At 42.9% G+C, this 27,201-nt stretch overlaps 1 protein-coding gene across 4 annotated transcripts in view; it reads left to right on the top strand.

The window, feature by feature from the left end:
• Nucleotides 1–479: 479 nt before the first annotated feature.
• Nucleotides 480–27,201, top strand: part of LOC134882963 (semaphorin-3F-like) — a 65,796-nt gene continuing 39,074 nt past the window's right edge. For all 4 annotated transcript variants that reach the window (XM_063911004.1, XM_063911003.1, XM_063911002.1 and 1 more), the window contains exons 1-2: nucleotides 480–848; nucleotides 3,312–3,471. In XM_063911004.1, the coding sequence (XP_063767074.1) occupies nucleotides 3,354–3,471 (118 nt within the window). In that variant the 5' untranslated portion in view covers nucleotides 480–848; nucleotides 3,312–3,353. The remainder of the gene's footprint in view (nucleotides 849–3,311; nucleotides 3,472–27,201) is intronic.

Below are 27,201 nucleotides of genomic sequence, written 5' to 3'. Positions count from 1 at the left end.
AGGGAATCAAAAAGTAACGTAAAGTAATCAGATTACATTGAATATACATTGCTGTGTGATTCTCAGTTCCTGATTACATCAGTATACAGGTAATCAGTCATGGTAACGGAATACATCTTTAAACCAACCCTGAATATCATGTGTATTGTTGTCTTTCTATTGGAAGGGGAATACATTTACAGTGAGACTGCAACATGAATGCATGATGTTCATTCTTGAAACAAAAATACAAAGAATTATAATATAAAAACCTTCTGTCTGCTGTAACACAATCCATTTTTAAAGTAGCCCTCCAAACCCTGAATAAAATGTATGATGTTCACATGTTTTGTTGAATAAATAAGATCGAGAAGATAAGCCCTCTCTCCCTCTGGCTGGCGGATGGGCGGCTCGGCTCAGCCCGCCCTGTGGGTGTGTTTACTGGGCCTCTGCATCCACCTGCTAGCGCCTGCCTCCCTCCAGTCAGGAGCGCCCAACTTTCCTGAGGAGCACGCGCTGCTGGACCTCTCTACACCACAGGGACTTTGTTTCCAAAGCTTTTTCCCACGAGATGTTGATTGTGCTCGTGCGACGACAGTATATCCTCGCCTCGCGGTCTCGCACAAGATCCAACTAGAGAAAGATTTTCTGCTTTTATTTATTTTTTCATTTTCCCATTGTGCACTGCCAAACTCCGGGGCCAATAACCGCGCAGTGTGCACAGGTACGGACTGCCCTCCTGAGCAGCACCGGGATTTTCTATTCTTATTTCAACTTGGAGACGAAAGTGAGCGAGCTGTTGGATTTGGTTTGTTCAATGACTTACGAGGTTGGATCTGAAGTTATATTCGGAGAGCTGTAACAATAAGGTAAGCGTTATTGTGCTCATTCTGTTAAGCTGCGTTGTTATTTTCTGCTGAAGCGCTTTTAAAAAAATATATTTCTAATGCATTATTTGCTGTTTCTCCCATACACATTTCGACAAAAACATCTTATCATCCCGATAGATCACACCGTTTATTCCCACATTCATCAGTAGTACTATTTATTGTATTGCTATTTCAATTTACGGTGCGCTCTAAAACCACACCAGACTGTTTACAGTTCTGTCGTCCATGTGTGGCCAAGGCTGCCAGTCTGTCACACACAGATCTGAGTCTCTATCATTCAGCAACATTAAACCTTTGTCTTTTTACTCACATTTAGGACCATTCACTGCTGAAGAAGATGGTGCTGGAAGTATAATAATAAAGTTTAATATAATTATATGTTTGTTGTATTTATTCTGATGAAAGGGGCATTTAAATGGTCTTCTGAATATACCAGTAGCATTCAGGAGGAGGGTTATGTTGCCATTGGCCTTACTTGTGGTTAATAGCTTTTGTTTGATTGGTTGCATTACATTTGTCCAACATGTGGCAGTTAATGACTTGCAGAAACCTTGAGCATTAGTGGATGAAATACCTTCTGAAGGAGTATGGATTGAAATGATTTCATGGTGAATTTACATGTTCATTTTACAACACAAAATCACCTGAGGGCAGTAGAAATGTTTATCTTTATAGAACAGTTTGAGCCAGTGGACTCAGTCTCTCAGGCTCCTTGGTACCTTGTTTGATTTCATCTGCTTGTGTGAAGGACTTGGCCTCTGTCTCAGAATAAACAGCTGGATGGTTAACAAATTGTCAGTAAACAGCTGAGGTTTAAACAGCTGGGTTATGCTCATAAATCCACTTGCAGCCAAGCAGTCTGAGGACTCTTTGGCTCGGCAGGTGTGTTAGAGATGGAGATCTTTTCCAAATATTCAGGGTTGTAGACTGAAAAAAAGAGAGAAGAGCTTTGTGGCAGCTATTTTGGGAATAGTGTGGTGAAAAAAGTTTCATATGGGATATAAAAATGCAATGCAAGTGGCAACATGGTTCAATGATTGGATGGGGAATGGCCATAGGGCAGAGTGGCTGTTAGACAAGTCTTTCTGCCGATTTGTGGCAGTGTGTGGATCATTGTGGTAGCTCCCTGGTGGTGATCATTTATTAACTGGAGACTTAATTGATGACCTCACTTCATTGTTTGGAAGACTTGTTAAACTAAGCGTTTAAGCCCGTCATCATTTATAACCCCTTTAGCAAGGAGTTAATATTTTACTTAAATAACACCAATCAGAACTTTTTTGTGACTCTTCTCTTTAGTCTACAACCTGGTATTAGGTGAAGCTATAATTACAGAGCAACACACACACACACACACACACACACTCATAGGGTGTCATGACGTAGGAATGTGTTTTGGGTGCGTGGAGAAGATCACTAGAGTCAGCATGATCTTCCCATCAGTTTGTCACACAGGCACACCCTGAAAAAAACAAACTTAATAGTTCCCAAATGGGAAGTTTGTACAAACATCTCTAAAAGCTTGGCTGTTCTCCATCAGGACTAATCAGTTTTTATGAAGCTCTCGGAGATCTGGGCGTGAGCTCTTCACCTCAGTGCTGCACCGCTAAAACTTGCAGGGATGGGTCCCTTGGGAACCTTGATTTGACATGCCTCATAAATAAATAGAAGTAAACAGTGGCAGATCTTCTTTTATTGCAGAGAAAAGCATCTTGTCTTCTCACGTGTTCGTAGGCCTGTTGCAATAATGACATTATCCTGCTAATCTACAATATCTGGAAATTTACTTTGATCTTTTTTACATTTACAACATATTGTTCGAGTTTTGACTTTAATTGTTCAGATTAACATTTAATCTACGTTTGGTACGTGGAAGATTTTTTAATTACCATCTTATTGTCTTAAAAACCTTTTCCTAATTCACAGCTTAATGTCTGCAAAATGGATATTTATTTACCCCAAACATTTTCACATTAGCCGCTTATGATCATTAACCTCAATCATTTTCACGTTCATGACTCATTATACACTTTTTGGAAATGAACCTCCAGTTTGAGAAACATTTTTTGTGCCTCACTTGCACAGGTGTTCAACAAATGCCCTAACCCATGACAAATTGGATTGGCAGTATATTGTTTGCTAGGAAAAAACAACTCCATACTCCTGTGCCCCTTCTTTAGTTCATTAATTTAGGTGCAATGTTGGTTACAAGACTTCGACAATCCATTTCATGTATTGTTTTGCTCTGTGGTTTTATTTCATCTATGTTTTATTCACTTAGTGTTGAAAGCCAATGTTCTGTGTTAAGAACTATACGTTTAACAATCTTTGAAAGTGTGTACTTGCATATCAGAAAATTACAACAACAGTAATAGTGGGCAATACATCGTCCAAATAAAGACTTATCGTAACAGGTCTAAGTATTTGTTTTTGTCCTTGCAGGTATTTTTTATTTCTCTGTGTGCTGCTGGAGGTTGGTCAACCATGCAGCTGGCCGGTCTGTGGACGGTCCTCGCCCTCCTGGCACTGTCCGACTCTGTTCTCGGGAACCTGCTGATCAACGACCCGCTGGCCGCGCCCCGCGTCTTCATCTCCTTCAAAGGTAAGAACCAGAACCTGATCCTCCCCTCTGTTCCTCCCACCTGCCTCTCATTCCTGGTTTGCAACCGTTGTTTGGACTCCTCTAATCCTGTGCTGGTTTAATCAACCCCGCCATGTGCTTGCTGGTTGTATGACTGATGACTTGACAGCTGTGTAATTGGAGCGATTGTGCTTCGATAAGCGCTTAGGGGTTGTTGCAAAAAGGGAGAACTTACAGCATCACCAGACTTGTGTTTCACTGCAAGGAACACCACAAACAAATCATGCAATTCTGATTTGATGCCCCCACCTCCCACAGACCTCCAGGCATTTTAATAACCACCAGATGCTTCCATTGGCTAATAATGTACAAACAATTAAAAAAAAACAGCTGAACAGAAGCACATATTGAAGATATTGTGCGTCGTGTTCCTTTGGAAACAATATAGATGATTGTTGTTTTAGCCGATCAAATGCAGCGTCTTTATCTTCAATCATCTTTATTATGGAATCCCTAAATTGGAGGCACAAAGAGAGACGGGATAATAAGCAGCATGTAATAACTCTACGGCCATTATGTGATTATTCCCCGGTGGTGCAGACGTGTACTTTAGGGAGCTGTGTTGGTGCGTTCCAGCGGCCGTGCTTAGATTAGGTGAGATGCCGCCGGGTTTCCAAAAGGGGTGCAGAGTGAGAGCGAGGGTATTATCAAGAGCAAATTGCCAGGATCAGCCAAGCAGAGCCACCTCCCCGAGGCCTGTCCTGCTCGGAGATCAAGCCTTTGATTAGCATCCAGAAGAGAAAAGCCGAGGGAGCGAGCAGCAGCGCCCCTGTTTGCTTTGCTTTCCATTTCCCAGCGCTCCCCGAGTACAAGTTGACTTAATTAAGTGGACTGGCACAGTTCATTGTCGAAGGCGTTTTCCTGCTTTAATCAAGTAGGATTTACCACATCAGTGAGCTCACATCCAGAGCTCAGCAGTATTTCTTTTTTTTTCCTGAATATCATTTTAGTCCCACAAACACTGTGTTGTTTTTCCAGAGAGTAAATTGTGTTTCACTCTATAGGCTTTTGTATAGGTGCATCTTTTGGATGGCTGAACTCACTATATGTCTGAAAGCAGCGGACTACTGACGGGCAAAGGGGAAAAAGCTCGGCTCTGCTGCTTACCTGCGTGTGTTTGCCTCTCCAGTCAATATGAATTTCACAGTCTACTGCCGCTGCCTCTCTCAGAGGAATGCACCCCCCCTCTCCATTCAATATTATGACTCTCTCTCCCTTAATTGCTTTCTGAGAGGCCTGTGTAGTCCTTACCTTGGCAAGGCGGCTGCACTACTTCCCCTGATGCATCAAGATGTGTTCAGTTTTTGCTTGAGCTGCTTGAGCTGCTTGAGCTGCTTGAGCTATTTGCCTCTGAGCTGCAACTTTAATGGAACAACAAAGTATGGACGATATGCAGGCTTTTATTTTACGACACTGAGGAAGAGAATGTGTTAATAATCAGTCCCCTGTTTATTGTTATTGATCATTATGGCAGCACTGTTGTGGAAAAGTTGAATTGAGGCTATAAAGCGGGATGTTTCTCTCTGCGTTGAACTCAACACATGTTTCAAACTGATTAACTCGGTAGCTTGAGGAGCGAGGTTGAGAACCGTGACCTCCATCTGGGAGGCCCTCACTTCCCTATTAAAGCAAGTAGAGTAAATCATGGGACCTAATTGCTTTGTTTTGGCTTCATCTAATGCGCACAGGAGGAGGTATTGGCTCTCAAAATATTTAAGATATAAGCAGAAAAATGCATCCACTTGAACACATTTCAATGAGATTAGAGTGTGTAGAGTCTGGGGAGGATAAACCTTGGAAGTAGACTTTGTTCGGGCTTATCAGGTTTTTTCTGAGCTAGCAGGCTGAGTCGGCAAAAAAGAAAGAAGTCTGCCTGAGTTCAGACAGCAAATAAATGAAATCAATGTCAGACGAGTGTTTTGTGGAATGAGGAGGAGGAGCAAAACAAATCCGCCGTAGATAATCAGTTGATTTTAAGGTTGGTTAAGACAAGACTGCTGTCGCCAGAAACCCCCCAACAGAGGGATCAGAGCAAATAGTTGAGGATCTGAGAATCTGTATTTAAACACACCCAAAGTGACTCATGGTCAGGACACTTGATGGTGTAATTCATCTACGAGTACAAATTGCGTTTTTTTTAAATATTGATTTTTCTGCTGATAATTTTTGCAATACTTTTTTTTTCTTATAGAAAATAGTGAAGAATGTCTGTTATAGCATCCCACAGCTCAAGGCAATATATTTAGATTGCTTAATTTTCTTCAACCATATGTCCAAAACCTATACATATTCAACAAACCTAGAAATTCTTACATTTGAGAAGCTGGAAACAGCAGTTTTGACATGAACAATTACTAAAACCGGTAATTGGTTGCCAACCGTCTTCACAAAAACGCCAATGCTGACTAATTGATGAATCAACTACTTGTTGCAGAAGCATTTTTTAGCAAAGTGGGAACATCTTGTAATAAAAGCATTTATTTTGTTAGAGAATAATTCTTATCTGGAACATTTAACACTTCTTTGGAGCCATGTTTAAGGTAGACCGTGATTGTTCATTGTGTACGGGAGTCGATTTAAAGCCGTCACTCTGTTCAAATCTAGTCCCGCCAAATCAGCCCGCTCTTTTTTTTTTAAGCTGTCCATCATTGAAGGGAACCAGTGAATTAACATGTGAAAGGATGGTGTGAGAGCATCGCCTCGCCGTGAGACTCCTAAGTCATGCAAGTGCCTTTGAGGCGTAAATCCATTAAGAGGTCGACTGATTTAAATGTGCTGTTTTTTTTAGATTCTTGCTTTTGTATTACACTGTGAAAAACACTGCATTTTTCTGAATGAACAAAGAACTCTCCAGGGAAGTTTGGCCATGAGTGTAACATATCGCTACTGCTGGCCCACATTTCCTCCATGACATATTTGAGTTCATGCATTAAGAAGATCCCAATCTAAATCCATGCTTATGGCTCTGGCACATAAACCACGGCTTCCACATCCTCCTTCACTCTCAAACTGAAGCATTGTCCAAGCTTTATGCAAGCGTTGACATGGTAGAGGTAACTGGCAAATAAAAGCCTTCAGTGGCTTTTTAAAAGTCTTTAAACAAGAGCTTTTCTCAGTCTGCTTAGATAAACAGACAGCAGGTAAACATTTGTTCGGAGTAAACAGAGGCACAGGGTCAAGCATCCCCGCGATTGTACATTTTTGTGCAGACGTGATCTACTACTGAAGGTGGAGCCATGCCTCGCACCGTGATGTTGCGTGAGAGCCGTCAACACCATTTCTCTCTGGGTAATAACGAAACTAATTGCTGCTTTTATGGCTACAGCAATGGAATTATGTTGTGTCAGTACAGAAGAAAAGTCCTTCAAATGCCATAACATAACAAGGATTACAGCCTAAAAGCCCCCCCATCTCCTACTGTGTGCATACAAGGCCAAATCCACCCGTAAAACACCACAATGTGGGTCAGCTCTGTCACAATGCACAAAGCTCACCACTGACGGGGCAGGTGGCAGTGAAAGGAAGCAGTTCTGGCTCGTCATTATTCCAGATATTTCTCATCTGCACGCCCTCCTGTGAAGGGCTAACAGCAGGCTCCTATTTTTGCTCCTCAGCAAAAGTCTTTAGTCTATATCGGGTGGGACTGTGTGTGTGTGTGTGTGTGTGTGTGTGGGTGGGTGGCAGCGTAAAAGGTTAGAAACTCCCCTTTGGGGTTAAATGCCAGGCATTCTGATACGTGTCAACCCTTGTTATGCAGTCATTTGTCTTTTTAATGCCCAGAAATAACAACAGATGAGGATTAAATGTGAAAATATGAGCTAAAGAGCAGCTTAGGAGTGAGGTAGTCGTTTTGATAAGTCAACAGTTTGCTATCAGTTCATCTCTGGGCTTGCCCCATTACTGCTGCCCCGTCACTAATACTAGTCAATGTTTAAACTGTTATTACTGTCGTTCACACAACACCTCCAGTGGTCACTTTATTCTCAGGGCTCCAGAGGTACATATCGGTGGTCAGGATTTTCTTGTCAGTACTGACCTGATTGGCTGTGGCAGAATGCATTTATGAGGCTGGAGCCAAGTGTTTAATCAATATTGATTTTTGGGTCAAAATAATGATTTGGTTTATTTGGCAAATTTGCATCTAGGCCTCTTTTGCTGCTCTATTAGCGAAATGCATCCTGACTTAATTTTATGTTTAATAACAAATGATTATAAATATATAATATATATATATATATATATATATATATATATATATTATATATTTATTGTATTTATTATTTACCAATATTTTTGTATATTTTAAAAGCGTATTTATTATTATTTATTCTATTAATATTAATGTTTATTTTTATTATTAACAATAATAATAATTATTATTATTATTATTATTTATCTTTAAGTTTCTTTTTATTCTCACACACACACACACACACACACACACACACACACACACACACACACACACACACACACATCTGAACTCATGTTGTTTTATTCAGTTTGCTTCGCCCCCTATTTGTATTTGTCATTTGTTTTCGTCTTACCTTGTAAATTCTCTTAGATGTGACACTGCTCTTGTCTTAACCTGCCCTGTAAGAACATAAATACTCAATAATAAAATACAATATCCAAAGTAACTTGTAGATTTGCTCCGGGTGATTTTCTATTAATTTAAGCTGCTGTCTAATTTCCAGGACACCCCGAGCATATTGGCCTACCTCCGCCCTAACTGAAATATTGCAGTATTGTTGAACCACATACCAAAGCCACTAAACCGCTGCCCCAGTAGTTTGGCACTGCCGCTGTGATCTCTAATTACAGTTTGTGAGAGCTGAGTCCATATATCCCAACGGCAGCAAAAGTAATGACTGACAAAGCATTGAAAACCACTATTGCTTTGGCCAGGTCCCAGACCTCAGCTTCTCTCCACACACAGCAGCTAAGCCAGGTTATATTTAGTGTAAAACTCTCCTCTCCTTCAGCAGCCGCACAGCGGTCATTTGTAGCACCGCGGTTAACCATTGAGCACAGTCGGCAGGGTGGTGGCGGTGGTCTAAGTGCAAACGCAGCTTGGTTCGGAACAACTTGCACTCTGCTGTGATCCGGCTGTCAGGAGTGTCACTTTATTGTTAGGTGCTGGTTGGCTAGGAGCCATCTTTGACTGTGTAAAACATTTCAGTGGGTGTAAAGAAGACAGCGCGTGATAAAGCAAAAAGTGTGAGGTCTATTCTGTCCCAGAAGCAGTGTTAATCCTTCATTGTGGTGCACATGACTTTTATGTGTTTGTATCTTTGAGGTCACCATACAGAAGCTTTGTGGAGTGGAATTTGCGTCACATTTAAATCCAAATACCAGACATAGTACACATGCCTTTACTTGTTTTGTTTTTAAGATATTCTTCAGGCCACCAGTGCCTATATTGAAGTGACAGTGTTGAAAGGGGGAGACAGAGGCGATGGCATGTGGTAAATGTACCCGGGGTGGATTTGGTCCTGGGTCCTCCGCACAGAAACCATGTTTAATTCATTCAAAATCATGTTGCAGCTGCTTCATACTACAATCATGTCTACAATTCACCTTGAATCTCATTAGAAAAGACTACATTCTGAGCACATAGTTTGATCTTGAACTGTCCTGGTACTCTTCATTGCATTTTCAATTAAAATCATGCAACAACCGTGCTCAAAATGACATGTGATGGCTGACCTGCCGCATTCCTCGTCCAAACTCGGGGCATTTGTGATGATCTAGTCATAGGTAATCGTTAAAGGACTACATGTCCAATAGTCTCAGCTTGACAGGTCCAGGAGATCGATTAGCTATCTGCCTGTGAGCCCCTCTTACATCAGCTATGTCACCTATTTTGGTTTTTTGACTGATGGGTCTATGATTGCAAGTTATTTCCGGACCAATCGGTACATTGTTTGAACTGGTGATGCATTGAATATGATTGTGATAGCTGGGGGAAGAAAGTGCACTTCTGAAGCCACCAATGGAATTCAATTAATCTATGTGAACGATTTGTCAACGTTTCATAGAGTTGTGGCACAAAATCTGCATTTAAAGCCTTTGTTTTACTTTTGTAATCCACACAAAGTAATGTAGTGTGTGCAATGCTTTGTTTATTTGAGTATGTCTCAAATTCTTCTCCATAAAGCTTTGCAAGTCACTGTTGAATCCGTCAGCCATGCAAATCATTGTTATAGAAGGCAATGATGCTCCTATTCTCACCCCTCTCCTTGTCAGGTGTATGTGTGGGACAGGAGTGTGATTTCTTTTCCTCAAAAAAGATGAGCATGTTGGCACCTTTCAGCACATTGCCCCTGAATCCAGAAGCAATTTATGTGCTTTTCTCTGATGGTGCCAGCTTCCCTTTGCAAATAAAATCCCGGTCACGGTGTCATCCCGTCGCTGTGTCAGCCAACCGTCAGCACTGTCTGCGCCTCCCACCCAGCGCTGATAGAATATCAGTTTTATTCTCTCCTTCCCATGGCCGTTAAACGCACACAACCCTGTCTTTATTAAGGCAGATGAATCGAGTCATTGTGCTTGAGTGTTATAGAATAGAGCCACTTGGCACCTTGGGGTAGTTGATTCTGAGACCATATGGCGGAGAGGTTGTAAAGTATATCGCAGTTTGGGTGGTCCTTATATTTGATAATTGTATCAGCGCTTGCCTACCGATTCGCCAACATCTGGCCAATGGTTGCTGGATATGTAGTGGGTGTGCATGTGTGCAAGTGTTGGCAGGTAACAAGGCTCTCAAAGGGATTATTGTGTGCAGGGGGAAAGTGAAGGTGACAGAGTGTCATCTAAATATAGTCCAACTCATCTTTGAATGCTCGGTTTCCTGCCGCAGCTCTGTCTGTCTTCCCTCTCCTTCCCATTTCTCTGCCCATAGCATGGGAACGGCAGTAAATGTACGATGCCCGGGGTGTTTGGGATTCCTGGCATGGAAGCCCTGCTCTCTTTTAGCATCTGCAGAAAGAGAGGATATGTTGTGTTGAGAGCGTGGTGTTCCCCGCTTTGGTCAGGATTTCACCTGTGGAGCAGACCTCCTGAGTCGGGTTACGGCGCTCTGTCAGTGCCTAGCCTCCCGTGAAAACCAAGATCGTGTCTCTAAAAGACTGAGGACCCAGTGTTGTCTGTCAGGCTTGTCTTTCACAGGCATGTTGTTGCATCTGTTGCACCCCCCGACCCCCTCAACCTCTCCTCATCAGACTGGAAAATACCAGCCGAATTGTCCATTTACTGTGAATCACTTTCTCCTCACTAGTACACCACATCCTCCCATGTGCTTTTTATTTATGGGAACTACAATTGTAAGTATTCAATTAAAATGGCCAAAACTACAGAATTAGAGCAGCAAATACAAACAGAGCGGAGCTAACGCAATTATGTATTCAAGAATATAGGCAAACATGAGCAGAGCTGTAATTGATTTCACATGTTCAAACCAAGGACAGTAGATGGTTATTTCCTGTAATCAAAGAACTGCCAGAGGAAGGTTTTACTCTGACTATGGTTGCTAAAGTCACATCATGGGAGCCCTGTCAGCTGGGATTAAACTTCATGAAACTCAGTGATGTAGAGAAAACTGTCACCCACCATCTTTTGTAATTATATACCTATTTGTTCAACAAACTGTAATAATGAAGAGTTGACATTGTGCTCAATCTGAGCCTCTGACTCTGTATCTAGCACACTGCCATGCTTCTAAGTTGGTCCTTTTTCTAGGTGGCATAATTACGACTTCCTGTGGGATTTTGTGTCTTTTCTCACCTGTGAAAGCAAGGCATTAGTGGGGACTGGATAAACAGGTTGAGGAATCAGACTGGCTTTGTGTGTGTAACGCTGTTGGGGCTGAACACTGTATATTCTTAGCGCTAGTGTTTCTCTTGTGGCAGATTAAGGTGTCAGGTGGAATAATGGTCCAGGCGGATTAGACACGTTTGCGGATCCAGCTGAAACCTGCACCCGGGTTTACACTTTAGAATGAGATCTAATGTGATAGATTAACCTCCAACTAAGGAAGTTGTGTTTGCAGTCTGGTTTGTTTGTCAGCAAGATAACCGGGACAACCAATGACCAGATTTCTTTGAAACTCAGTAACAGGTGTAGCATGAGCGAAGGAAAACCCCGTCACATTTTGGAGCAGATCCAAATATTATTTTACTTCGAAATGGCCGAAGTCTGCCCTCTCCAAGTGCCGTTAAGTCTTTTTTAAGGAAACAGTAACATTGGAGAGGAAGGCAGGAGGGTTAGGGTTAGAGGATGTCTAAGAATATGCAAGGAAAAAAGGAATTTGGCACACAGGTGAACAAATATACATTGAGCACCAGCTAGCAAGTGCTTCTTGTGCGTTTCGATTTGGCCATGACAGTCTAGCATTTAGCAAACCCAGACAAATCAAGTTGTCTTAGTTCAACAGACAACGAAATGCGCTTTTATATTTGATGCTTTAAAAGTGGACAGCCAAAGTACTCCCTTCAGGCCAACTCATCCAGAACAGGGCAAACTGCCTGGTCTTCCACTTCTGCTAGTTTCTCCCAGTATCTCGTCCCTCTCTCCCTCCCTTTTTCTCGCTACCCTGGCTGTCCGTTACTTACTCGTATCATATTCAAACCCCAGTGCTGTGGCATACCATCCTTTGAAGGGATCTGCTCCTCCGTACTTCTAGGGCTGTAACTCCAGCCCTACACAACACACCGTCCCATCCCTGCTCTGCGTTAAGGCACAAGAAGACTCTTGGCTCCCACTTTGCTACAGAAAGCCAAGTCATCACTTGTTCACTCTTGTTCCTTCCTTCCGGCTCCCGAAAGGTTACATCGCTCTGGCCTGCCCTGCAGTGTCACTCCCAGTTTTGCTCACACTGGAAATAATTCTCTTTTTTTTTCATGCATCACACTTTCATGGACAAGGCTTAGTTAGGAGAGACATCAGATTCTTGGTTGGCCATTTCTTCTTTGTTGATATTGGAATGAAATACCCGACTGATGTTGATCTTCTGGGGCTTGGATTGTATTTGGACATTTATGGTATTATTTGTACACTTTATAAGTATGGAGCACTTCCTGACCGACAGGATTGCAATTCAAGGTTTGCTTGAATCCCGTCTCCATGCATGTGTAAACCCCTGAAGACGTTAAGTATATGGGAGTTTTTCGGAAAGGTCAAGTGGTGAGGCATGACCCTGACTGAGGAGGTCAAGGCCATTGCACCCACTCTGATCTACAACGTCAACATAATTTCTCACCCTCTGTCAGAGGAGGATTGAGTTTCAGATACGTCTCGCTGCCTCTGAGACTCAGGCCCACTAATGGGACCTCCCTTCTTTGAGGTCTACAGTAAATACACCGTGACTGAGACGCTCCACTGTACCGTAACCTCCGAACGAGGCGGAAAATGATTGTGTGTCATTCACAGATCACACACAAATGATTGGCATTTTGCAAAGAAAAGCTGTAACATTTTGCCAGACAATCAGTTTGAACTGCAGCAAAACATTACACATATTCATGGACTGTGCATGCAAAAGTGTACGACAATGTAAACCCTAACCCTTACTCACCATGCAGTTAAAGGGTTAATAAAGACAAACCAATTTGGAGCAACTGCAGTACTATTATTAGGGATCCTACGGTATTCATTGAATAACATAGCTAACAAGTTATTTAAAGTTCTTTGCACTTAATCTTTGTTTCACAATCTTCTTGAAAATAAAGGTTGCAATAATACTGATTACAAAGGTAAACATTATGTCATGCCAATGATGATGAGGTAATGGGAATTAAGCGAGTATTTAAACAGCTGAGTATGTTCAAAACAGAGCTACACATGCAAGATTAGAAGCTGTGCATAAATAAACTCTCCGTCTGCAACGTGTTCTGCATGTATGATGTGTCTCAGGAGTTAATCAGTGCAGTTTGCTGCTGCATTGATGAGGCGGAGTAGTGTATCAGATCAAAAGGTAAAACTGATGGGAACCAGGCCGGCTGTGTTTTGGCTTTATATTACAAGTAGTACAAACGTGAACCTACAAGATTGGGTACAGACACGGTGCAGCTTTGCATTTCTACTCTATATAAGGCCATACTGTTCTATAAGTTAGAGCAGAAGTAGTTTCTGTTCAGACCACAGTAACGGGATGCTATACTGATCATTGTTTCAGAGTTCACTGGAGCATGTTAGTGAGTAAATTGCAGTCAGCATTTCACCCAACCCTCCAATCCAATCCTTTCAACATGTTTGCCCCTGCTTCCCACCTCCTCCTCATCTGGTCAGTGATGAGGTCATATACTTTTCCACTTTTGAAAGGGGAAATGAGACTGTTTAGAGGACACACTGAAGAGTTTAGCCCATAAGAGCACTCTGGGATATTACAATGCATGCACTTTGATGCCTTTGTAGTGGCGTGTTTTTGAAATGCTGATTTTGGAGATTTCCCTATGGCTGCCTCCTGCCTGTTGGTGCAGTAGGTGTTAATTGAAATGTGTGGGGATGGACTTTCATTTACATCCATTGAGGCCGAGCCAGGGCCAGCGCTGACCCCTCCTTTCAGGCCCCCCTCCTGCCGTGGAGCCTCCTCTTGAAGAAGTGCAAAAGAGGAGCCCTGGCATGCAATTCCCCTTGTTGTTGTTGTTGTTTGACGTCGCCCACACACTGTTCCCCACTGTGATGGTCCTATAGCTGCAGGGGTGTTTGTGTAGGTTTGCCTCTTATTCACAGAAGTTCATTCGCATTCTGGGAGACCTGGGGGTGGGCGTGAAACTGGCATCAGACCTTTTTGTCAATGAATGTGTTGCACAGCGTCCCGCAGGCCTTTCTCTGTGTTCCCTTTGAGACTTTTCTCAGACCAGGTCCAAGAAGGGCCGCTGTGGAGCTGCAAAGGGAGGACAGCGGATAAGAATGCAGGTGAAAAATGAGGTCCTCGGAAGGAGGGAAAATTAAAGTCAGGAAAAGCAGAGGGGATTGTTCGCAACCTCAACTACAGTCTGGCATACTGCCAAACCAGTAGTGGGTGATGTGTTGCAATATGCACAAGGATTACAAGTATTAGGGGTAATGTTTGTGAAACTATTGGGTAATGCGCTAATGATGCTCACTTTGTTCAGTGACGCACCCCCAGTCTTTGATCTTGTGGTGGGGTTTACATGCTCTTGAGCTCTGCGGATCCTCTCATTGTTTTGTCAATCCTGAAATGAGAGGCCATGGTGTTATTATGTGCGCCAAGTCCCTGTTTGACTTATTAACTCCATTGCTTGTTTTCCTGCTTAGCCCTTTCAATGGAGGGTTAATGAATACTTTATAGCTACTTTACTGTGTGGATCAGAGTGAAGGTATTTAATTTCCCTCTGGGGACGTCCTGTGGCGTTTCCCAGAGTTTCAGAGCAGCCTACTTTGCATTTCCTTTCTGTGAGGAGACAAACGGGCCTAGAGTCCAAGATGAACCTCTCTGTCAGAGGGAGGGCAAATGGAGAATATAGGGGACAGCGAGAGGAAGAGTGAAGGCTTGGATTTCACTTCTACTTCGTTCACTCTGAGCCATGAATCGCTCCACTTTCTCTCTCCTGGGCTGCAGTGTGGATCGGGTTTTACCCCCACTTGTCCTATCCCACCTTCCCAGTTTTGACATGCTTATGTTGTATCTTCCAGGGTTGAAATAGAACACGCAGTGGTGCTCGCTGAGAAATGGGAGTTGCAGAAAGTGTAGAAGTTTTTGGATGAGATTTCAAGGGTAGAAAGTCCTGTCAGTAATCATACACTGTTGGACGCATTAATATTCTGTCTCTTCACTCAAGCTGTGCAGTGTAATCAGGCAGCCAGCCATACATTTGTCACCATTTTGGCTTTATTACCGCCCCTTTCAATTCTGTAAACTTCCCAGCTTCAGGTATTGACTGATTTCCTCACCCACCTTTGCAGTGTTTCCCATTTTCTGCCCACAAATCTGTCAGGCGGATCTCAGTAACGCCGCTCAACCGTAGCGAGTGTTTACTATTTTAAAGCCTGTAATTAAGCAAGTTAACTTCCCCTTCTTTAGTCGTACTACACGACCATAGACGGGTTTCTGGGGGTCTCAGAGGCCACCTCTGTCACATTTTGGACCCCAAAGTGAGGGATAGCTTTTTAATGGAGGCCTCCGTGTAGAAAAAAAAGGCCCTAGCCAGTGAAACCAACCTCGAGGGAATATTTAAAAGACAGGCAAAAGAGCAGTAATGAATAAGCAGCTCTTCCTGTTTTGCTAAACGTGGAAGCAGCATTGAGTAAAGGTAATTGATCAGAACTAATTAGCGGTGCAGGGATAAATGATGGTTAGGTGAGATGCTTTTAATGACGCGCTGTGGGGATGGAATGCACTGTGGAGTTAACTCTTCAGCGAGTAATGCTCAGTCATGTGTTTGTGTTGTGTTGGGATGATCTCCAAGGCACCTTAGGACATGTTGGTTGCTCGACAGCGTAAACATCAAGTGATTGTTCCTACTGTTAGAGCTACGATTTTTCCGAAACAAAGTATTGCATTGCAAAAATAATTAGCATTTTAGGGTCAGGTGTTTAAATTTGGATGCTTGTTGCTTGTGCTTGTGCCTGATCCCGCTGTGTGTGGCCATCAGGAATGCAACTTTAGGCTTTAGGTTTCAGGGTTAGGGTGCAAGCTGTCCCGTAAGTGTCCTTTGTCTGGGTTTCTTCTAAGAAAAGTTTTGTTTTTAAGATACGGACAAACACTGCATCAAAAACAACCATAACTCAGACGTAATTATACAAAAACTCCATTTATTTTTGATCTGCATGGTTGCATGGCTGGACGGAAAAACAGGAGTGCCTTTGGCTGAAGCAACATCAGAAACAAAGCAAACTAAAACTAAATCAACAAGTGAGCAAAAACCATGGGATTCTTAAACGACGTGCTGTTTGAGTTGCATAAAGCCAGCTTGAAATGTTTACTTTTATCAAAACATAGCATGCATAAAAACCTCTAACATAATCCAAGTTTTGTCAGCTTCTGAAATAACTGGCTGATACGAGATTCGCTGGTAGATGTGTTGAGGACTCTTCGCACAGCTGGGGCCGAGCTCTGCCTGTTTTAAGTTTGACACGTCCCCAGTTTTCCTCCTTAGCAACACGCTTCCGCTGCTTTGCAACGGTTGTCTCTTGAGACGTTCAAAAAAAAATTCACTTTCATGCGTTAACCAGAGGGGGGAAGCTCTGAAAAGAGCTGTCATGACCCGGGAACAAACACTGACACACCTGATAGTTTACCTGTCAAATAGTTTCCTCTCCTTTTTAATTCTCTGCTATAATTTGGTAGTTTTTTTGTGATGGATGCTTTCATGTCATATTTAGCAGGCGTTGATAGCCCTCTGGACATCATCATTCTTTTATCAGTGTCTCACGTAAGGTCTACCTTTGATAAAATGCTATTTCTAAAGGAGATGAAAGATACAACACTCTGCCGGTATACCATTAGATCTTTTTCTCTCTTATTTAGCACAACATTGGTTTAGTCAGACATGCGGAGTGGCAAAAAAATGAAAGTTAGAAGGGAAGTGCTACTCTTAAATGCTTCATTTCACTGGAAGCTGCAGCCTTGATTCACACTTCATCCTTCCCTTGCTTGTTAGGGAATAAAAAAGGCCTTGAGGTTGTTTGTGATAGATATCTGCGCTGGTAATACATCATTGTTAACCTCACTGAGCCGCAGAGTGGGCAGATATTTATGAGTTATCTGTCTTGTATGCCTTGTAACTACTTGGAAAAACCGCTGCTTTAAAAGCGACATGTTTCTAATAAAAGGGAGTCAATTAAACACTTAATCCTGTGCACAAATGTCTTTTAACTCTCAGTATGGCTCTGCGTTACAATACAACAATGAGTGTTTCCAGATCTTTTTCTTCTCTGGTTCGGAGCAGCTCACCCACATTATGTTGCTGCCAAACCAGAGTGTGGTTTATACGATTGGTGATGGATCATGGATAATATACTGCATGTCTTTTAAGGATAATTACAGTATAGCATGTCTCACTCACTTAATTGCAAAATGAATTGACTGCGGATTTGAATCCAAACCGTGATGCAGATTTTCAGATTTCTTTTCATGTGTTTGTCATGCTGGGACTATCAGACATCAGTGTAGTGGAAAACATATTTCAGGTTATGTCAGCTGAGATTTTAGTATGAGTTTTAAGATAACTTTTGAATAGCAACCTTTTAACCACAACAGGCTGACAGATTGAAATCCCAATAATGGGGTGGATACATCCAATCATTTTTAGTTAAGGCAAAAGTGTTTACCATCTCCTAGTTGCCTTCAGTTTGATCTAGAAGTTTGAGTTTAGTAAAAATAAAGATGGTACTTTAGTTTCAAACATTAGCGATTGTATTTTTAGACAGAAATGAATGAAAACCTTCTAAATGGTAGACAAAATGCATCGAAGTTTAACAACCTTTTTTGTGTTTAGGAAAGATACATGGTTGGTAGTCATCTAGCACGATTGGTAGTAAATTGGCTGAGATATGCAGGAGCAATGGCATGACCCTTTCCCAAATTAATCTCCCTCCCTTTCCCAGTGGTGATGTTCTACAGTTAATCGCACATCATTCCCAAATATTTTCTTTGCGCTGAACTCTCTCTGGCTCAGATACAAGCCACACATCTCTGATGAATAGTCGACATTCTCTAGATAGACTTGCCTGAGGAAGCAGATTACTCGCTCCTCACACAAAGGTTCCACAAGATTTCTGTTTTGACTTGCCTCGCTTAATTGCTGTGTCAATTAAAATGTTTTTCATAGAAATCATGTGGGCAGGGCAGGGGCCGGGGAGGGGGGTCGCGAGAGGCTCCGTCTTGTTCACAGCTGTGGATTGCCTGCAGTGTTGCAGCACAGAGAGAAAGAGAGTGAGAGAAAGTGAGCTTGGGTTGCCTGTGTGAGCAGCCAACACAAGCGTTAGTTTTCCTGTCCAAATCAGATTAACATATCCTGAGATAACATTTACTGAGAGGAACCTTTATCAAGATGAAGGCCGAATACGATAGACTGTAGGTGCTGTTGATTTAAGGAGGACATATTATGTTTATTTCCAGGTTTTATATAAATGTTGTGCCCCTAATGACATGTCTCCATGCTTTAATGTTCAAAAAGCTCTTTATTTTTGTCATACTGCCCGTGATGCAACACCTCTTTTCACCCTCTGTCTGAAACCAGAGCCCAGTCTGCTCTCGCATGTGATTTGTCAACCGCTTAGAGATGTAACGTACAATGTGTTGTAGCACTAGCCAATAGAAGCACGAGTGTTACAGTGCGATGTCACTATGTTAGGGAAGTAAACAAAGCAGTCCAATGGAGGCGCTTCAGTAGGTGGGATTTTAGCTTTTGCACACCATTTACATACACAAAAAGCTATATAACACACTACAGGAAGGGGAAAACTCAAAAACACAATAAAGCCTCTTCAAAATCGACATATTTTTTAGTGGATGGTGAATTCATCAAGTGGATGAAGTCACCATTAATATCTTTGTAAAAATGATGGTAAAGGATATGACTGTAATCACCCTGATGACTCTCTATGTATCTCTCACACCAACGGGGCCAATCATAACATTCCCTATTAACTGCTTACGCATTGGAGCTGATTGTGTTCTTTTTGGCAAAGTCTAAAATATCTATCAATGTTTTCTTTTGGGAGAAGAAGGACTCGACCCATGAGGGGGTCTCATACCAAATTGTGGGTTAATTGTCGAGGGCTACAGGGCCATGGACAGTGTGAGAACGAGCCCGTGACATCCACAGCAGAGTTTTCTATAGCTGTGGTATTTGATATTCTAAATCTAGATTTGGATTTTTCTATATAAAGGTAGAGTTTTTACCTTGCATGGCAGATGGATTCGGGAAATAGTACTCGGGAATAACGGGATAAATAACCTCAAATTTAAACACCTATTTATTTATTTAAACACATAAAATCAGACATTCCTGGAATATTCTACGGTTAACCGCACAATAGCTTACAAATAAGGATGAAATAGATGTATACTCTCCAGGGTCTCCTTACTGCAGCATTGTGAGGACTGGTTAGCCTTCAAACTGCATCCAAAACTTCCTGTCTCATAGATAATCTTCCCCACACCTGTAGCAACACGCCTCCACAAACACAGTCCCTTGTTTGTTTATCTTAAACACCATGCTATTTTTGGTCTGAACACCCACTAATGTCTTAGCTCTAAAAAAAAATAAGGAGCCCTCAAGGTCTGTCAAAGCAGAATATTGCCTCAAACCGAGATAAAGTAGAGATAACTGAAATTATCTCAGTTACTTTCACTGAAAACAACAACTTTTCTGAGCCCGGGGTGCCTCCTCCTCCACGCTGGATTCTTGTCTTTAGCATCTAGGAATTCAATCCAAACAAAAGCTGAGTTTTAGTCACTTTGCAATGTATACTTCCGGCCTCTCCTGAAGCTCATTACCTGCTGCCAGAACTGCTCAAGAGGAAGGCTGCAGGGTCACACAGGGGGATATCCTGCCTGTCAGTCAAATGTCAGGGCTGTCAGGTGGATGTTTTTTTTCACGCGTTTGCAAGATTTGAACCTAAGTTGGGGTAAGACAGACTAGTCATTAAAATCTCGCAGAGGGAGGCCGAGTTTTGATTTTCGCCAAAGCTCAGTATACTTCCACAGCTGTCAAACTGTCTGCTGCCATTTTGTGGAAGTCACCTGCAGGCACGACTGAGTCAAGAGAGACAGGTTTCCTCTGGGTTAATGAGGAAGAGGGATGAAGATGGGAGACAAAAGTGAAGACTTGCAGGGGAAATGTGATCGACTCTTCGTTTGTGAAAGTGTTTTCTTTATGTATACCCCACCCAGGCTCATATGGGACATGTAGTTTTGCATTTTGTAATTTTTGGGGGGAGAGGGCTTTCCTGTCCATTGACTCTTTAGGAAAATAGTATTGAAATCGAAGAATGAAGTTAAACAGACAAGGATTTGGCTTGCATTTCACAGGTTGAAAAATACTGGCCATTAGGGGTACAGTCAACTTTTATTTGCTCTTTCCTTCCTGTGTGCCCACTCCCCCTCATTCCACTGTCATGCCCGCCTCAGAAGTTATAAACGACGGTGGATTTGTGAGCCTTTCATGGGTTTGTGTTGGAGTCCCTTTTGTAAGCGTCAAATGTCTGGGGTCAAAGCAAGGCTATCATACACCCAGAAGAATTATGGATGTGAGAAGTGCGAGTTTGTTATTGAAGAGATAAAAGGAAGTCCTAGAGGAATAGTATATCATACCACTCCAAAAAAACACCAAGAGTGTTGTTAGAGGGAGTGAGGATCCGTCAAATAAGGAGGGTGAATGTTCAGAAAGATATATAAAGAGGGTTTTTTTCCCACCTGGCATGAGTGCAACACTATTGGAAAGCGGCAGCGCTGACCTCTAAGTGCACTCGGTCTCCCGGAGAGATTTCAGCCTGTGATAGACCATGAGGCCGTCCCATTAGCTGAGATAAGGCAGGCAGGGATTGAGAAGCTCAGATCAATGAGTCATTATGGGGAGTGCAGGGCTCTGGCCACAAGCGCTGCCAGAGCGGGATGCTTATAGTCGTGGCTTAGCGGCAACGCAGGCCAGCAATCCCTCAGCCGTTTCCCACCAACCTGCAGTGAGGCCGTCCTGGAAGAAAAAAACCCAGCAGGATTTTCTCCGGATTAAAGGCTGATTCCATGTCTAATATGCTATCCAGGAATGATGAGACAGGGCATCAACCTTTCACCTGACACATTTCACATATGCAGCGCAGCCAGAAGGTTTCTTACCTTGACATGGTTTACATTAAGCAACATTTATGGATTCTGCTTCTCCGTGGAAGGCAATAACTGATAAAAGATAGCTGCTTAACAGGTGCTCTCACTGTTAAAGGTAAAGCTGAATGTGAGCATGCCAAGAATTTACCTCAAAGGGCTCTCAGAGGGCGCACACCCCCGCCAAGTACAAATCTTGCATTGTAAATAATGCACATATCTGCCCTGTGATTCCTCTCCTTGGCCCAGACGACACCCTTCAACAAGAATCATGAAAATTCAGCCTGGAGTTTTAAATAAGTCAACTGAAAAACAGACCAACACAAAACCTGTTAACTACTGTCTGGTAGTTATGGGTAATAGTTTTACTAATTGCGTTCACTTTTTCTTCCTCTTCCAATGAAGTCTGGACAACCAAGGGGGTTTCTCTACAGCCTGTCAATCCTCTGACTTCTCGTGTTGGTTGCACTGCTGTTTTTACAGTAATTACAGATGGTACAGCTAATCATTTAGCCCAAATGTAGGCAGAAAGTAAGATGCATTAGTTGATGTGTAAGAATGATCCAACATTTATGCCAACAGTATAGTTACTTCCTAGTTTGTTGGGTCCCTGCGTTGGAAGACAAAAGCAAAAAAGTAGAAGGAAATAATAATGGCTGCTAAGATTAGTCAAATGATCAAGCGATTGAGTCTTTTTTTCAGAGAAATTGCTATTTTGAGACCCTTAAATATAGAGTTTTCCTCCTTTACTTTGTTTTATATATTATTAAGTGGATATTTTTGGGTTTTAAGCTGATAAACAAACATTTGAACACATCACCTGGAAGTCTGAGATTTAATTTGAACATTTCAATAAGTTGTACACCTATTCTGTAATGTTTTGTTTCAGTTTGATGGACCATGGTACGGAGACCCCTCCCTCATCCCGTGCTCCTGCATTGGCTGCCCATTTAAAATCCTCGCTGAGGCTCAGCACTCCCGTTACAGCCACTCCTGTGTGTTACTCTCTGGCTACATTTTGCCTGATATTGATCAAACTTGAAAGGGGAGCCCTTAAGTGAATGTGTAAAAAGTCCTGGTAATCAATGATTGACAGTTGGTAGTTCGGTCACCAAGGTCACTTTGCCAATTTCGGCACGATGAAGAGCTGCGGGGCAATCAAGTGATGAGCAAGAAAGAGCGTTAGTTTGTTGTGTCAGATTTTTGCCGCACCAAAGGGAGGTCGAACTCAGAAGGACTTTCAATCACAGTAGTACTTCAGCTCCAAGAGCAGGACAGAGGAGAAGGAGAAACACGGAAAAACAATCTTGTGTGGCACTAGCACATCTGCACCGAGCTACTGGAATAATGCTGCCTCAGTCCACTATTACAGCTACAGCTAATGGAACTGGGACACAACCACATTTCTGTTTTTCTCGTCTTCACAATGGATAAATCACATGTTAGAGTGTGTTATTCATAGCCATTTGATTCCTGTAATATATATTCATTATTGAAAAGAAGATGTATGGCCCTGTAGTCAGAGCTCAGCCAAGACAACCTGTGGATTGGCATTTCAACCCCGCACCTGCAGTCACTAAATGAATTTTGACAAGCACATTTCCTCGTAATGTGTTTAAGTAAATGCCCTGCTGGGCTGTCGGAGGAAACCAAAACCCATCAAGTTCAGCACTTATGAGCTCCTTATTTGAGTTTCATGTCTGCATCGCTCCTGGTGCAGTTCGTAAAGGTCCCACTTCTTCGGAATGTGAGAAACAGGAGAAGCCTTCCCTGATTTAGAAAGCACATTGCCCGAGTTGGGAAAGAAATGAAGTGTTTATGGTGGGGTTTAGAAAAGAGGCCGTGCTGGAGGGGTTTGAAGGAAGATGCTTTGGCTGTGTGTCTCTGTTTTTCTCCTCCGAGACTGGGGTTTTGGTCAACATCGCCAAAGCAAACACCTCCGTATTCCACCTCAGAGGAACCTTTCACACGCTTCTTGCCTTCTCTACCTTCCATCTGGATTTACCTCATTTGTACTGGTTTTCCATGAGTAGCGGGACAGGCCATTTTCAGTTTTCTACCCATTACAGTATATCATAATAGCTTTGTGTTTATATTCCTCCAGCTGCTGCATGTCCAAACCATCGCGGGTCACACTTGTTGTGTGCGAGGTGCTTAAGCTAACGTGTGTCCATGTGCATGCTATGCATATTATCTGGAGTGTGTGAGACCGAGGGATAACACACACACTCACATCTCTCAGACTCGCTCTGCTTCTCTCTCTGTCCATCTCCCGCAGTTATCGGGCGGATTGTATCACCCTGTTAGCTGCAGGGAGATTACCAGTGACAAACTGGGATGGCTAAATCGGCTAAACTCGGTGACCCTGCAAACCCCCCTTCCCCTGCCTCGCTATCTCCGTAACACCACCTTAAATAGGCATCGAGCACGGTCTGCCAAAATAAGTCTTAACTCAGATAATGCTCTGAGGATTTTTGAGCTGAAGAATTTAAATATTGAATGCCCAAAATTCAGACTGATGTAATCAATTTATAATCTGTGTTAAATACAAGAAATTTAAATGGACTTTGTTTGTAACATCTTCGAGGATCTAGGGTTAGGGTTGTGGACAATGTTCTGGTTTAGAAGTAAATGAATTATTTTTACACAATGCTTACATCAACCCAAATAGAAAAAGAAACAGAGACTGGTCAGCTGGGGACAACCTCTCCCAGTACATTGATTCCTCCCGTCTTAAGGGAACCTATTATCTTGTTCTGACTCAGAAAGAGGATAAGAGCACAGAGTCTTAGAAGGCCCTTTAAACACAACCGTGGTTTAGGAGCCAGCAGGCTTATAGCAGAGAGAGCGCACGATTGAATCAGTGACGTTTGATCTTTCCTGCTCTAACCTCTGAACCTTCAGTGGCTGCAGACACCGTGCTGTTTCAGAAGGAGTAAGGGAAGAATTACTGAACACAGCTAGTTCATAAGACAAAGGCAAGGGCATGGTTTGTTCTTGCACTGGTAACGTTGAGAGTTGTGGGCTATTGGCCTCTACACAAAAATATGTAGGTGTTATTTACTATCTTTATCTCATTGCATAAAGCAACTGTCTTTATTTGCACTGTGACTGTGGCGTAGTGCAGTCGTCTTTCAATCGTAAGGATCCCGGTTCAATCCCAGCCCCTTCAGTCGACATGTACATGCATCCTTGGCCAAGATACTTGACCGCCAGTTGTTCGCAATGGCATGGCCACAACGGCGTGTGAATGTGGGTGAATGATGACTTGTAAATGAAAAGAGTTTGAGGACTTGTAAAGACTGGACAAAGCGCTATACAAATACAGTCTATTTACCACATGTAGATTTTCTCCTAAATCACCACAAGTCTGCATCTGCTAAAGCCTCCTTTATATAGTTAAACTCAACATTTCAGAAAGCGTTTGCCTTTAATGTAAATAATCAAGCAGGAAAGTTTCATTGCGATATATAGTTTTTTCTGAACCAATCATTTTTAACCTGCATTATATGCTTTTCAGATATCTGTTCTGGAAATATATGCAAATGAAAACCTTACCACTAGTTTGTATGGAGTTGTGAATGTGTTTATGTCCTGGGCGTGGTGTTGTGTTAGAGATGCTGACCACTGCAGGCTTCCCCGGGCTGCCGGACCCAGCGAGGCGGCTGCAGCCGACAACACAGAGCTGTTTGGAAAAGGCTAATCTGTCTGATCTCAGATGAGTGCTCTTTGAATAGAGAAAGTAATTGATGAGGCAAAAAGTGATGATGCTGCTGACATACGCGTGGAAAAATGGGATTTGTCTCCTAATCCCACTTCCTGTCCCCAAGGCCTGGGAATCAGGGGTGCATCGGAACTCAACTGATCGCTGATCTGTTCAGAAGGGATGTCCCGTCTTGCTTTAGTCAACATCCACCGCCTCTTGTTTAAGAATAACTGATGATAGGACAGAAAAAGGCTTCCGCGGCCCAACTTCTCCTTCACCCTGCCCTCCCATGGAGGAGGAAGATAAGCGCTGAGGTGGCACCACATGCACCAACACAGGACTGAAGGAGCAGCGGGAGCCTGGTGGGAGGAAGAGACCTGGAGCTGAGCCACAATGGCTGCTGTCACAATCTGTCCTGCCTTCCTGTCACTCCCAGGAAGGGGGCTAGAACAACTGGCCTCCCACACTGCGACCCCACACTGCTCCAACAAATAAGGCATTCATAACCACAGGGCAAGATAGTGGGCCACTGGTGTCACATACATAAGGTTGCTATATCCTGTGTCTGTTCAATTGTAAATCTCCCACTGGCCTGTCAGGATGCACCTGAGAGGAATGTATTGTCGCAGCGAGGCAGTTTTCAGCACTGCCTGACAAAGTTCTCTCAGTGGTGCATTCAAGCTGCCAAGAAAAGCTTTTTCTCTTCAAATCCACCGTTTTCAAGGATAAGATGTTGCTCCATTGTTACAAATAAAACCTTACTTGGATGGAAACGACTTGGACTGCTAAAGATGCAGAATTACTTTAACAGAGCAGAGCGTGGAAAACTGTCGACATGAGGCGTATGAGAAAAAAGACAATTGAATACCTCAGCTGGAAGTCAGCCTGTGGCAGCTTAAACCTGCCTTTTTGACGCCTTTTGATGCATGTTGTCACGTTTGGAAGTTGACATTAACTTTACATACTCTCTGTTAAACCAGAAAGATCAACATTTTAAAAAATCTATGAGAGGCAGTGTCATATATGATGAAAACTAAATATTTTTCCATGGACACCCCAGGGCTTTTTCTGAAAAAGAGTGACAGATCCGCTATTGATTCAGCTATTAAAAAATCACTTTGTGGCTGAAATTTGACATGTTTATAAGTTTTGATACAACCAGAACTATGAGGTTGAATGTGTGGTATTCAGAGCTGTAAGGCTGGTCTAATTCAGCTCTAATGGGCTACTGTCCTTACCCAATATGTCTCCTATAATTCTGTTTTTGCTACTGCATAGCAGGGTTTCAGATTCTGTTCGCCCAATGTTCCCATGGAGTTTAAGACCTCTCCATTTCCCCCAGCTTTAACATTTTTGCAGAGCGAGGCAGATCCATCTTCATTACGACAAGGCTGTTCTGGTCTCATGCCTGACTGTTTCTCCCAGCTGCACACATCCAGACAGCAGGACCAGATACGGTAGAGTGTGTCTCGGCCCCTGAGTGTGTCCACTATGTGGGGATTACAGTCTGACATGAGGCTGAGACATGCCAGGTAAAGATAAGGGAGGCTAATGTTAACAGAGCCTGTGGCTGCTCCAACAAAGTTATTCTGCTAATTCTGCATCGCTGTTCCTTTGTTCTTCGGATGCAAACGCTCGAGTGCATACTTGCCTGTTCTGGCTCCTGTACTAAATCAGAATGAAATGCACTTGCTGTTTTAAATGAAGTCAGGAAACCAGAAGGTATGCTCATACAGGCAGGAGAGATACCATATACCATTGATGCATTGGTTCACAGGCTGTATTAATTCACATGTATATCTGCACTGAGCTGTAACTCAGGGCTGGGACGTGTTAGAGTGATGGCAGAAAGGTTGCAACCCAGAGCCCAGTGAGTCACGCTGAACATACACTCTCTCTCCTTCTTTTATTCCCCTCGCCCCTGTAAGCACAGGCTCATTGCGATTCTGGACAGGCCATCTTGTAATGCCACTTTACCCCAGGCAATCCCTGCTTCCTGATTCCACTCAGGCGGAGGAGAGATAACCCTGACCCTGAGCTAATCCCAGATTAAACCAGAACATAAAGCACTGCCACTGCTGCCCGGCGACCTCTGACCTCCCCACGTCTCCTGGTGCAAGCTTCAGAAGCCCTGCTGACCATCGCCTGCAAAAAGACTTAATCCATAGACTTTATAGAAGAAGTGGACGTAGCC

Source organism: Eleginops maclovinus, chromosome 20 (assembly GCF_036324505.1).
Source record: "Eleginops maclovinus isolate JMC-PN-2008 ecotype Puerto Natales chromosome 20, JC_Emac_rtc_rv5, whole genome shotgun sequence".
Lineage (NCBI taxonomy): Eukaryota > Metazoa > Chordata > Actinopteri > Perciformes > Eleginopidae > Eleginops > Eleginops maclovinus.
Note: the sequence above shows the minus strand (reverse complement) of the source record. Positions and strands in the feature narration are given on the sequence as shown.